The sequence below is a fragment of the Amblyomma americanum genome, chromosome 10 (genome assembly GCF_052857255.1).
Source record: "Amblyomma americanum isolate KBUSLIRL-KWMA chromosome 10, ASM5285725v1, whole genome shotgun sequence".
NCBI lineage: Eukaryota > Metazoa > Arthropoda > Arachnida > Ixodida > Ixodidae > Amblyomma > Amblyomma americanum.
This window is the reverse complement of record NC_135506.1, coordinates 108,336,096-108,350,112: the sequence shown is the minus strand read 5'-3', so window position 1 is coordinate 108,350,112 and position 14,017 is coordinate 108,336,096. Positions and strand designations below refer to the sequence as shown.

The window sequence follows — 14,017 nt, the reverse complement described above, 5'->3', positions numbered from 1 at the left end:
TACCTTCTTCCGCAAACGAGAAAACAGGAAGTGGACCTGGAAGAGCCCCAATGGTGAGATTAAAAATGAAATCGACTTCATACTATGCGCTAAACCTGGCATCATTCAGGATGTGGCCGTCCTCGGAAGGGTGCGTTGCAGCGACCATAGAATGGTAAGGTCTAGAATTAGCTTAGACTTGAAGAGGGAACGGAAGAAGCTAGCGAAGAAGAAGACCATTAACGAGTTAGCCGCAAGAGGGAAAGCACAGGAGTTTAGGATAGCGCTGCAAAACAGATATTCGGCTTTAACTGAGGAAGATGATCTAGATGTTCATTCAATGCACGATAACCTGACATCAATAATTACGGAGTGCGCAGTAGAAGTAGGCGGTAGGACCGTTCGAAAAGATACCGGGAAGCTATCTCAGGTGACGAAAGATCTGATTAAGAAGCGCCAAATCATGAAGGCATCTAACACTACCGATAGAATAGAACTAACGGAGCTATCAAAGTTAATAAATAAGCGCAAGGTAGCCGACATAAGGAAGTTTAATATGGAGAGAATCCAGCATGCTATAAAGAACGGAGGTAGCCTAAAAACAGTGAAGAGGAAACTAGGCATAGGTAAAAACCAGATGTATGCATTAAGAGACAAGCAGGGCAATGTCATTAGCAATATGGATAAGATAGTTAACGTAGCCGCAGAGTTCTACAAAGACATGTACAGTAGCCAATGTAATCAGAGCGCTAATGAAAAAAGACAGCAGTGCACTGCAATGCTTCATCCCGCCAGTAACGAAAGATGAAGTAAAGAAAGCCTTAGAAGCAATGAAAAGGGAAAAAGCAGCTGGGGAGGATCAGGTAACAGCAGATCTGTTGAAGGATGGAGGGGACATCGTGCTAGAAAAACTAGCCACCCTGTATATGCAATGCCTTATGACCTCAACTGTACCAGAAGCTTGGAAGAATGCAAACATTATCTTAATTCATAAGAACGGAGACGCCAAGGACTTCAAAAATTACAGGCCGATCAGCTTACTATTTGTTGCCTACAAAGTATTTACTAAGGTAATCGCTAATAGAGTCAGGGCAACGTTAGACTTTAATCAACCAAATGATCAGGCAGGCTTTCGTAAAGGATATTCCACAATAGATCATATTCACACTATCAATCAGGTGATAGAGAAATGCGCAGAATATAACCAACCTCTATATATAGCTTTCATTGATTACGAGAAAGCATTCGACTCAGTGGAAACCTCAGCAGTCATACAGGCATTGCGTAATCAGGGGGTAGAAGAGCCTTATGTCAAAATACTGGAAGATATATATAGCAACTGCACAGCTACTATAGTCCATAAAGTCAGCAATAAAATTCCAATAAGGAAGGGCGTCAGGCAAGGAGACACGATCTCGCCAATGCTGTTCACCGCATGTTTGCAGGAGGTATTTGGAAGCCTGAATTGGGAACAGTTGGGAATAAGAATAAATGGAGAATACCTAAATAATCTGCGATTTGCTGATGACATTGCCTTGCTGAGTCACTCAGGAGGTGAACTGCAAATCATGATCAACGAGTTAGACAGGCAGAGCAGATCGATGGGTCTAAAAATTAACATGCAGAAAACCAAGGTAATGTTCAACAGCCTAGCAAGGGAACAACAGTTCACAATTGGCAGCGAGAGCCCAGAAATTGTGCCGGAATACGTCTACTTAGGGCAGGTAGTGACAGCTGATCCAGATCATAAGAGGGAGAAAACTAGAAAGATAAGAATGGGCTGGAGCGCATATGGCAAATTCTCGCAGATCATGAGTGGCAGTTTACCAATTTCCCTCAAGAGGAAAGTGTACAACAGCATAATCTTAACGGTACTCACCTACGGGGCAGAAACGTGGAGGCTAACGAAAAGAGTTCAGCTTAGGTTAAGGACAACGCAGCGAGCCATGGAAAGAAAAATGATAGGTGTAACGTTAAGAGATCAGAAGCGGGCAGAGTGGGTGAGGGAACAAACACGGGTTAATGACATCCTAGTCGAAATCAAGAGAAAGAGATGGGCTTGGGCAGGGCGTGTAATGCGAAGGCAAGATAACCGCTGGTCCTTAAGGGTAACGGAGTGGGTTCCAAGAGAAAGTAAGCGTAGCAGGGGGCGGCAGAAGGTTAGGTGGGCGGATGAGATTAAGAAGTTTGCAGGCAAACGGTGGATGCAGCTGGCAAAGGATAGGGTTAATTGGAGAGACATGGGAGAGGCCTTTGCCCTGCAGTGGGTGTAGTAAGGCTGATAATGATGATGATGAACACTCTTTCTGCTGCAACATCTGTGCGTGTTTGCGTCAGTTTCTTTGAAAATGTCGGTGCACCGACCGCCATATTCGGACTGCTAGCTGCAGATAGCTGTGCTCAAAATGTGGTGGGTCTGTTGCGATAATGCCACAAGGTCACATGACCACTCTTGGTTAAACAACAAATATAATGAGATCTATGGCGGATTCCGCTCCTTACCTAAACTCTAATGTCATTGCATTGATATTTGGCTGCATATACACCTTCAATTAACCAATTCCGTCATCCGCCATGCGGTGCCAGTGCTCTATTGCCTGGTAAGTTCGTTCTGGGCCGCGATTGCGCCTTTTAGAAATAGAGAGAACCTGTCAAAGCACCAAGAAAACGGTCGTAAATGTCCGTGTATGGTTCACTTACCTCCCTCATAACGTCGTCCAATGCTGCGTTAGCACGCGCAGCAATTTTTCGTCCGTCGTAAGCTGGAAAAAAATTCATGCATATTTTTGGAGGCTTAAAGATGGAAAGGGTAGCAGCTTTGTTGATAAATGACTTGTCGTGGCAATAAAAAGGCCAGAACTTTCGAAAGAATGGCTGTTAAAATCACACTATTGCGTCACTGAAGCGGCGTTAAATAAACATGCAGCTTGAAAATTCCGAAATTCACTATACATTAAAAATTTACATAATGCATGTCTGAGGAAAATAATACATTGGTTAAGGCGCCTGACCCACAGACATGACTGGAGTGTTTTGGGAAAAGCGGCCACAAGAGCTTTCGGCAAGCATGTTCTCAGAAAAAATTGCAGTGGCTTATCTCAGCTGTGGCAGGATATACGTAGCCAGAGCTGCAGTTCCCCCCTTGTTACACACGTTGTCTAGCTTGTTGTTGTGACTGTAATGTTAAGGAATAAAGAAGTAATCGGTTAAACACACTATTTATTCATTCTTTTGACAGATATAAACATTGGCTATGGTCGGTAAAGTAACACGCAGTTGTCTCAATGCTGCCTACACAGTATTTAGACTGGTTGGTTTCTCTCAGATACACAAGGCCAACGGTAGTTCTTCATTTTGTAGTCAGAATGCGAGGATCGCTTTCTTAATTAAAATTAATCTTTTCCTTTATAATATCGGCTAAGAGGACCTTGTGCCCTATTGAAATCACCACACCGAGTCGTATCACCTCAGCTTTTATGCACACAGCCGCATCCACATGACCCTACGCGCGGCCGTGGTGGCGGCAGAGCTCTGACGTCATGCGTCTCGCACCAGCTGCCCTTCTACGGTTGCCGCGCATTCGCATTCACTTCACGCGCGGCCCCCGCGGGCCTAGATGGGCGCGCGGGGCTGCTGGCGAAGCGGCGGCGGCGACTCTGACGTCATGCGCCGCGCCATTCCTGCTCCTCTCCAGTTTCACGCATGCGCACTGTTGCCTTCCCGGATCATGGCGAAATGCTCGACTGGGTAGCGTAGTGTAGCTCTCGCTACAAAACTACTGTTGCGCCGCCACACGACGCTGCTTCCCAGAATTAGCTAATGACGCGTGATCGTTTCCAGGCACCTTCTGACATTTCACGCGATCAGCGTACGTCGTTAGATCCAAATAATTTTTTGCCGCATAGCCGCAACCCGTAACCTGACCTTTTGTGGTCGATAGTAGAAGCTCCATGCGCTGATACGAGCGGAATGAGTGGCAATTGTTTCTACAAAAAGTGATTATTTTTTTTAAAACACATGCATCCCGTAAACGTCTGCGGCCGATATCACAACGTTCTACCACGCACGAGAATCGTTCTCAATACTGAAAGAAACCTTCCGCCGCTTTCCAGAGAGAAGCGGGCATCCCGACCCCGCCCACACTACTAAAGTGTGTGTCATCGGGGAAGCGGTTAGGAACGTTGGTCACGTGATGCGCAGTCGCTGCTACATCGGGAGGGAATTCCTTCCGACGTGACTACGTCATAGACGGCATCCTTCATCCTTTTCCACAGCTGAAGTGTGAGCGGAAAGAACGAGCACTGCTTCCTTATAACGTATTATATATTAGCGAGGAATTCAGCTTTAGAGACCTTTGCATATTCTTTCTCTTCATTACTGCTGTATCAATAGGTATATGCACTCATCCATGCAGGCCTGTGTTGCAGTCTTGTATCAATTGCGAATCGTAAACTTACCTTTTTTATCCCGCTGCTCTTCCCATGAGGCCGGCTCTTCGGGCAAATACGGGCCGCCACTTCCATAAGCCTCCCATTGTTCCAGAAGGATATATTCGGGTGCCGGCGGGCGTTCGCTCTGAGTCTCCTGCGGTCAGGTGACATGCGGATATATTGATTGTTATGGTGAAGTCCTACATTATATGAAAGAACAAATGCGATCATAAACGGTTTTATGCTCAAATGTGCTTTTGTCTAGATTTGCTGGGTATATATAAATTAAAAAAAAAACTGCCTTCGGAAAAACATCAACTATGGCGTCTCTGTTCTAACTTGGTGCCAAATGTTCCAAAACTACATGAAAACTTAAGAGCGCTGTCGAATGGTCTAGACGTATTTTGAAGATGTACAACTTGATTCGCCAAGCGACTCGAATACACGGGAATGCGATCAGCTATCTGAATATTTCGGATTTTCGGAGTCTCTACTGAAGAGAAATATTCGATGCACCTAGGCCGCACTAAGCGATGCTAAATACAGTTAAGCACTACAGGGTAATCTTACAAATAAGGAGAAATTTTTTTATAATAGCGCCAGTTAATAATATAGCACGCTCGTTTCATGCCGACCGCCAACATCATTGCCATGACCGCTCAGAAGCGACCTCTGTAGCTAACCAAACCATTTTTTATATCACTTAGTTACCTGTGAACATCCCGTAGTGAGCGTAGTCTCTTGTGTCGTCCGCAATGTCGACCGGCACATTTAATTCTTGCACGAGTTTAAGTGTCGCACAAATACGCAGGCCGGAACTCCGGTTTATTTAAAGACGGTCGCTGCCTCACCAGTCACACTGACGATCGAAAAGAGGCTAAATACATTGAATATTCGTGCGCAGAATCTGCAGGCGCAGCAGCAAACACTTGGCGTTGGATATGCCGCTGCGACGCTTTCGTTACGGCAGCAGAATGCTCACGAAAGATCCCGGGATCTGTCATGGCGAGCTTACCGCCTTAAAGAAGATGTTGAAGCTCAAAACGCCTATCCGCCGAAATTTTTGTGCAACATATTGAAGCATGATTGTTGAACATAAACCCGGAATTTAAAACACGACGTATTCAGACCTGATGGATTGGGTGTGACCCACACAATTTTTAAGCGAGCGCCGTGGTGGCTCACTAGATATAGCGTATCGGCGGATGACCCGAAAGACGTGAGTTCGATCCCGGCCGCGGAGGTGGAATTTATTTGGAGGGGAAATTGTAGACGCCCGTGTACTGTGCGATGTCAGCGCATGTAAAGAATCCCAGAAGTGCAAATTTCTGGAGCGCTTCATTACGGCGTCCCTCATTTCCTCAGCCTCCTTGAGGCGTTAAACCCCATAAAACTAATATAAAAGAAAATTCATTAAGCTTTAAACACCAGTCGAGACCATCAGGTTCACCATGCAATGCACTTCAAGGTAAAAGAGAGTGTTAAGACGGAATGTTGTGCTCACCTCATTGGGCTCGACGACCATAGGTTCATCTTCTTCACTGGCAACACCTTGGAAGAAATGCATGAGGACATGAATAAGGTGTAGTGAAAACCGCAGACGCCAGTTCTAAATGTGAGATGCTTACACGAGGCTGTTTGCACTAAACACACCCGTGCATTCTAATGACAAAATTCGGCCCTTTCTGTTATGCACGCGTCAAGCTCACCACCATCTGTTGTTGGGTCGAGGTCGTTGCAAATTTACGGAGCCTGATCTGTCATTCCTATATCGCGGATGTTAGGGCATGATTTGTTAGCTGCCAAAGCTCGCCTTCCTGGGGCAACTTTTATACGATAACATTAGAAGCCTAATCGAAAAAAATGCGTCGTCGGTCATAATGTTCGCTGACTGGCTAGGTGAAAGGGTGTCACCGGGCCGGATGTTGGCATTGGCTGGACAGAAGTAACGTCACCACACTGGAAATTTCGCCACTCCTGGTAGAGGTATCACCTAACGCTATCGCAGTATCAACACTATGTGATTAGGGGTCGCTGTGAATTTTTTTTTTGCATAATGCTGCAGACATTTTAACCGCGTCCAGGAAGGGAAGGTACAGAACAGAAAGAAATTGTTTACATCGGCCATCACCGCAAGCCTTTGAATAACGGTAAAAAGACCTGCATACACAATGTAAAGGAGAAGGCGGCGTTAAAATAGGAACAAAAAATAAAATATAAATATTTTCTTGATAACACTCTGAATGATCTTTTCATTACCCAACTTTTAAAATGAAAATATTCTATTCCCTAAGCGTTCATAGAAGAAAGCAAAACGAATGATTTTATTGTGGAAATTTTGAGGTTACGCTTTAGTGGAGCTGATTGCAAGCGCAGTGTGTTAATAAAAACTGAATGAAGCTTACGGGGGAACTATGAATTTTGCCATTTATTAGGTGATAGGAGGCCTGCTTCAAGGAAAACGCTAATAGATTTAATTTTGGGTTTTTGCATTGATAAATTTGGGGATCCAGTTCGTTTGTACTTGTTTACTATCAACCTTACAGCACGCCGCTGTACATTTTCCAGTTTAGCTGTTCCCTTCTTTTATGAAGCTCCAAATCATATAAAGGGCCAGAATTAAGCCAGTCAAGATTCTCGGAACTTTTTCTTCGGGAGTAAGTGGCCCTTTCTCGGTTGAACTCAAGACTGATGTGATCTGATACGATTCGGTTTAATAGCAGCGTATTCAATTTTTGGGCGCGTATGTCAAAGGACACCCTTCGCCCATGCCGGCAGTCTGCACCAGCTCCGATTTTTACAGCGGAGGTCAGCACGGTACTACGTCTCAGAGAAAACCAAAACAAACCGCAATAAACCGTCACGTTTTTGTTCTTCAATACACTGTCGTTTCTTAACTATTGTTACGCGGTTTATGGCCGAACTCGTGCTGGTAAATACAACTCGTTGACGGTGGAAACAAGCAGGCGTGCTCGGAGGTCGACGAAGGTGAGAATAATCAACCCTCTAGGCCGTGCTGAAATTAGGTTACGACGAACATTCAAGACAACGTGCCTGTAACGTTTACCACAATAGTGTAAATAATGAGAACAAATGCGCATGACTACGGGTATTTCAGGCATACCTGGCCAACTCTCGTGTGACATACAAAATGACAAGGTCATGTGCCCGGGGCTGTGATCATGGAGCATGAACAATCACAGGTTTTCAGTCGTGCTGGCACTACATTAACTTTCCCGTGCGCGTACTATCGCGATGGAAAGAAATACGAACAACGCGGCGTCTACGCGCTAAACACCGATATCGATGTCAGTAACTGCATGTGCGAAGTAAACTGTAATAAAAGCATTAAATAAAAACAGAGAATTATTCCACACCCTCTATTTTTTGACATTCAGTGCAGAATAGAACACGGCATTGAAAAGCGCAGTAGAGCAACAACCGCAACCGACATTGACATTCATGCATCCTCTTTCAAAATACAGTCAAGCCACAGAGCCCTGTGCTGATAAACTGGAAATAATAGTGCTCCACCGGCTTTTAAGTCCCCCTTTCCTCTCACCCCCATTCATACCAAGGCAACTTCACTCAACTGATAACCCAAGCTATATATTGGGAAAGTGCCGAGAACTCTTCGCCCAGAAATGCCAAGGGCTGCGAAAGGGGCACTGTGGTTAGAATCCTTTTCCTTGTACACAAGTATCCCGCACATAACTGTTTTTTTCCCGATTCTGCGTCTTTTAGCCACCGGCGAAATGCTACAGGCATCTCGCGAGGCGAAGTGCAGTGCCTAAAGGGGACCTCTAGGCTGTTGCGATCCGTCGGCTTAGCACTGGTACGCGTGAAGATTGGCTGATTACTGCACAAGCCCACTAGCCGCTACGAACCACAGACAATCCGTCACGAAAAAAATGGTGGCTAGGCATTCTTTTCTAAAACTGAGGCAATGAATGACATGGCGTTTCAAAAGCAGTGGGCGTAAACTCTTGGCTACCAGCTTTTGTTTCTCCGTGCGAGTGGTTGTACGCTGCTGGAATGCGATTTACCAAAATGCTGCTTGTGCCGGAGGCCCAGTCTTCGCCTCCAAACACAGCAATTCTAGTGAAGGCGCCCAAAGAATTAACTGCACGTACACAACTAGAGCTTTCAGTAACCATTACCGATAATACTATATAGCTGCTAACAAATACTACCTGGTCAGGCTTACCCAAGTGTTCCGATAAGGCACCATGCTCATCGGTGCTCAACCGCAGATTCTTCATGCCTTGCGAGAGTGCACTATACGCATCGTTGGTGATGTGGAGTGCCTTTCTTTTGATGCTTCCTTTGCTGGCATCTCCTAGTAATCGATGTGCTGGAAAATGTAGGTTTATGAATAAATATTAGGCCTTGTTGCGCATTATAACCGAGAATATGGTTAGTCATGTATTACATCCACCTTGCCTGAAAGCATGGAATTTCGCGACCGCTGTTGTTACAAGCACTTCTACTCATTAATCAGCTCAATTATATGAAGGAAACTGGAATTAAGGATGTCACGTCATATATTATGGACAATTTTTGTTTTGCAGCCAGCCAATCAAGAGAGCCTGTTTTATCGTGTTTTTTCAACCCATCAGTACAAAATGCATGCCTCTAAATGCTGATCTGACCATCACGCCGCGTAGAACACAGAGAAAGAAGGTCAAAAATTGTACAAAAGAGGAGAAGATAGATAGGAGAATATAGGAGAAGGCGGCGCTGCGTTGCAGCACGTGTGGCGGATGATACGAGCTGCGGGACCAGTGATTTTGGCGAGCAGTGAGAGATTATGGTGACCTTCCGTAATGATACTGACAATGATTAGGCTGACGGTGATGATCTATATGATCGTTAACAATATGTGTTAGATTACTATGTACACTTAGTCAGCAATTATGGAGTTTGAAAACACGAGTTTTGCTATTACCTCTAGCATTTTAACGCAAAGTAATCAGCGAGTCTACGGTTACATGTTTCAATAACCAGTTGACCAAATTTCCTCCTTTGACAATAGCCGGCTCAATAACTCTGCGGACGAGCACTAAATGCACTCATAAAAAACAACGCGAGTTGCGCGCGGGAAAATTTCTAAGAAACGATGGGCTGCAGGCCTCCTTACGCGCAGGCGATGCAACCACCCAAGGGCTGCGGTATGGAGTACCAAGAGGTCATTGTTTCGACTGCCGCCCTATTCGCTTCTGACAGCGAGTTGCTAGGTGCGACGAGGAGGAGAGTTCTTGGAGGACGCAACCCCCAACCCAGCGGTGGTTCAATGCGTAACGCGGTTTTGTGGTTCTCAATGGAATTGGTTTAATCCCTCATTTCTATACGAAGCCTTCACCTGACATTACATCAGTGGGCTCGCTGCTACGGCGGCTATGTTTATCAACCGCTGGGCTGCCCCGCGAGCTTCGACATTCCAATAAACATGCGAGCGCTGCGACCGACTCCTATCTTCTTTTAAATCTGTAGCGTTAAGGCGCTCGATTAGCGGAGAACCCTGCCTTGTAGTTGGCGGTGGCGGGTTCAGAAAATCCGGGTCAGTCGAGAAGGCCGCGGAGAAGGAGCCGAGGGATTTAAAAGCCAATAAAGAAAGAGAAAGAGAGAAACACAAACGAAAAGGCAGGGAGATAAACCAAACAGCTCCCGGTATGCCACCCTACACGTGGGAAGGGGAACGGAGGAAGAGGTAGAAAGGAAGAGAACAAAGGAAGATTCTCACTTCTCCACATGTCCGACAAATAAAAATTTTCTTAAATGTGATCTTAAGGTCGCAACGTTACTCAAGTGTCTTTATGACGAGTAGGAATGCAAAATTAAAAAGAAAACAATTGGGGTAAATATATGGTAATCAAACCTGCGACCCTTGGTTCGCAAATCAGACATGCTGCCCCTAAGCCAATGAGGCACTCTTTTTTCTTTATTGCATGGAAATAGATCCGAAAACGAAAAGCTAAGCATGCTTGCGCCCCAAAACACCAGGCCACAATACCCATGCACGACCCCATCTTCCCAAACATAAAAAATCTGGGAGGCATATACATGCATCCAAATAGAGGAGCCAGCTAGGTGACTCTTCCAGGGCAGCAATACTCCCCGTACCAAAGTGCACTGCTCATGAAACAAATCTTTCGGGGACCGTGGTGATTCGGTGTGGCGGTCCATCAAGCGGGCTTTCCTAAGACTAAATGGTCCAAGCAAAATAATGAGATCAAATGGCACAACACAGTTTTTCTGCATAGGCAAAAACGAACACTGCAGGCTGTGATGTCGATGTCCATCTTAATTGTACATTGTAATATGTCTCAGAAACATAACATCAATGCAAGAATAAAAAAAATTGTCAATTGCCTCTGGTGCATTGCACAGGCGGCAATTCACAGTCCATGGCGCAAGCATCTCCTTTGCATGAAGCCATGCGTTCCCAGGCAGCGTGTGTTCAGTTTAAAGAAGAATGTTTTTACACCAGAATTAATGCACATTCGCCTAACACGTTCTAAAACACGGGTGTCAAGGCACTCCAGAAAAGGTTGCCTATACAACGGTACAGGACAGGAATACTCTCAGAATGCCTGAATAATCTGCCTTCATGAGAGGATATACAAGTATACTAAAGAAATGCGCACAGTAGGGAAATTGAAGTTGTCAGAAACTTCCTTAAGGGATCTTTATAAAGGACACTCACGAGCTTGTCCAATCGGTGCGAATAGAAAAGGCAAATCAGCATAGAGACGCCTGATAAGCACCGCTACTAAAACGGCAGGTTTGTCAATTTAAAAGTGAAAAAACACGAAACAAGCTGATGCAGGAATAAGTGAACAAGGACTATTCCACCAGGGTTTAGAGAAACAAATATGTTAGCGCAATGCATGGGTAGTCATTGGGAACGCATACGAAGGTAGCAGTTATTCTGTGCATCACCTGCACTTTCTTCCTAGCACAGTGGAGAACCTGTAGCACATAGGCAAGTTCTGCGAACAAAAAAATTGCTGCCGACTTGAGCGCGAGCACTCACTGTCATGTCCCTACCCATCCAAGCCTGGGTTTGTCGCCTCATGGAGACTATCTCCACGATTATCCAGATTATTTCCAGTAGTCTCCACTGTTGCATACTAGGTGAAAAGAAACCCATAGGTACTGAAGGGTCCCACAGTCTCAGCTTATGCCACCAAAATGACTTGGCGTTGTACCCCCAATGACTGAACCAAAACTCCTTGGATTTATCTAAATTAAGAGCCGCACCTGATAACTCAAGTAACTAACTGTTCAGTCAAATGCAATGGCTTGAGCACACTATTTTTGTCAGAACAAATGAAGGCGACATCGTCTGCATAGGATAAAATAATTTAACATTGCGCTAGGGAGCAAACAGGGATAGTTGGGCTCTAGTTATTACTGAGGCAAAGAAATTCAAGGTTATAAATAAAGCTACTTGTCAGGTCTCATCTGATACTGTCTTCAAAACTGGACCTGCAATAAGAATATGAATTTGAATGCTGCGGCCGCTGATACAGCAGATCTGATGGATACCTATTAAGTCATAGCGACTGCTAGATGCAGAAGATTGCAAATAACTTTAGCAAAAAGTTTGCAGTCAATTTTGCAGAGAGAAATTAGACGATGAGGAACCTTCATTTGACTTGGTTAAACGGAGGCTTTGTATTTCTTCGAAACTGTCCATGTCTGCAATGTGATATGCAAAGAGGAGCCCAAGCCGCTGTAGGGACCCTATAACGCTAACGCGTCATAGCCTTAAAGTGAAGCTTAAGTGTACTCCAAATTAAGATGCCTCCCGAAGTGCCCCTGTCCATCACAATCATGAGGGCTACAAAGCGCACCTGATCGTAAAGGTCCGTGTTCGGTACGAAAAAAAGGTTTTACACTTTGTGGGAATTCAATCTTCATGATTCGACGGAAAAAGGGATATACAGTTATATTAGCCTCATCCCGTACATTACACGTAAAATTATCGGGTACTTTGAATTTTCGAAAAAATGCCCGAAAATCGTCACAACTGCACATTTCGCTCCTTTGTCAGCCACCCAGTCCGAAGACGAAGAAGTGCTCCTTTTATAGCGGTCGGCGAAGAGTTTTCTGCCATTCAGCCTGTGGAAATCACTATCATTATCAGTATCAGCATCCTCAAAAGTTTTCATGACATTAAGGTTGCTTGAGTTGGGAGAACTAATCTCGAGTTGTTTCTGCAGCACTACCCGCAAGTGTTAACGAATGTTTACGTTTCTGGATGCTAAAACACACTTCAGCAAAATGCCGAATATTTCAGTGAGCCGCGGTTGCCAGAGAAAGTCGGTGCGCGGCTGTCTCATCGGCATCATCCTCGGGTACATCAGCTGTCTGAGGGCATCAGCTGCATCAGATAGCGCGGCTGTCTCAGCTGCATCATCCTCGGCATACCGAATCTCGGCCTCACCTCAGCGCTTTTAAATTTGTTGCTTGTCCTTGTTGGTATAGCATACCGAATTCTCAAATCACAGGTGAGGACTGAGACTGAGGTAGTTGAGAGGACAAGCGTGTACCCGCCCCTAGATTCATTCAAGTAATTTTTCGGTCAACAGCCCTCCTGCGGAGTCGAAGAGCAGTGACTGGCGCAACCTAATTATCAAAACTAGAACAAAAAAAACCAGAAATCGCAAACATACTACCTACAACGCTTTTGGATGTTCCGTTTTTCAATGCGCGCTGGTGGCGTAAAGAACTTGTATAATGCTCGGTGCTGTTCTCAAGGGTAAACAATGACCCTTTTCGGGATACGCCTGGTCAAGGTACTTGGGTAATACCCTCCAAAGCATACTAAGTATCCGTTCGGTTGTAGTCCTGATCCTTGTGACGGCGGCGTGAGCCTTTCTGTCGATCTGTAGTAGTAGGTCGAGAACCCTAATCTGCTTTGTTGGCTTGATGACCGTTCCGTCAATGGTGATGATCACGTTCGGCGGCAGCTCCTTCTTGGATTTTCCCGGTTGGATCATGACTAGCTCTGATTTCTGGGGAGCGCCGCTCAGACCGCACGACTTTGCGTACTCGTGCACGGTCGTTGCCGCCCTCTGCAAGGCTTCCTGCGTCCAGGCATCGGCCCCGGCTCGGGTCGTCCAGACCGTAATATCATTGGTGTTGAACGCGTGGTCCACGCCTTCGATTTGCTTGAGTAGATCGTGCAGGGGCAGGAGGGCCAGATTGAAGAGCAGGGGCGACAAGACCGATCCCTGAGGGGTGCCCCTATCGCCGAGCTCGACAGTGTCCGACTTCTCCTCCCCTATTCTGATGATTGTCGTGCGGTTTGACAGAAAATCTTTTATGTATCCGAATATATTTCGGCCACATCTGGTCTTGTTCAGACTCTGCAAGACGCTTAAGTGTGAGTTGTCAAACGCTCGCTCCAGGTAGAGGGCAAGTTCGACAATCTAAATTATAGGTTCATCTCTTATGGAGTGCGCGAGATGCTTGAAGATTGCGGTTCCCACGGCAGATCAAGGCAGATTTATTGCACGCTACAAGGAAGCTCCGTTGCTTTGTGCTCAGCGCTTTCTCGCTCTCCCGCGCTATACCTCTGGGAACTTTTGCTAATAGTA

At 45.5% G+C, this 14,017-nt stretch overlaps 1 protein-coding gene across 1 annotated transcript in view; it reads right to left on the bottom strand.

The window, feature by feature from the left end:
- The window catches only part of LOC144108618 (uncharacterized), a 29,383-nt gene extending 20,626 nt beyond the window's left edge, over nt 1-8,757 (bottom strand). Inside the window, exons 1-4 of the mRNA XM_077641810.1 lie at nt 8,617-8,757; nt 5,914-5,960; nt 4,437-4,563; nt 2,680-2,741 (exon numbers count right to left, since the gene is read on the bottom strand). Coding sequence (XP_077497936.1) covers nt 2,680-2,741; nt 4,437-4,563; nt 5,914-5,960; nt 8,617-8,671 — 291 coding nt within the window. The 5' untranslated portion in view covers nt 8,672-8,757. The remainder of the gene's footprint in view (nt 1-2,679; nt 2,742-4,436; nt 4,564-5,913; nt 5,961-8,616) is intronic.
- Between the last annotated feature and the right edge of the window lie 5,260 nt (nt 8,758-14,017).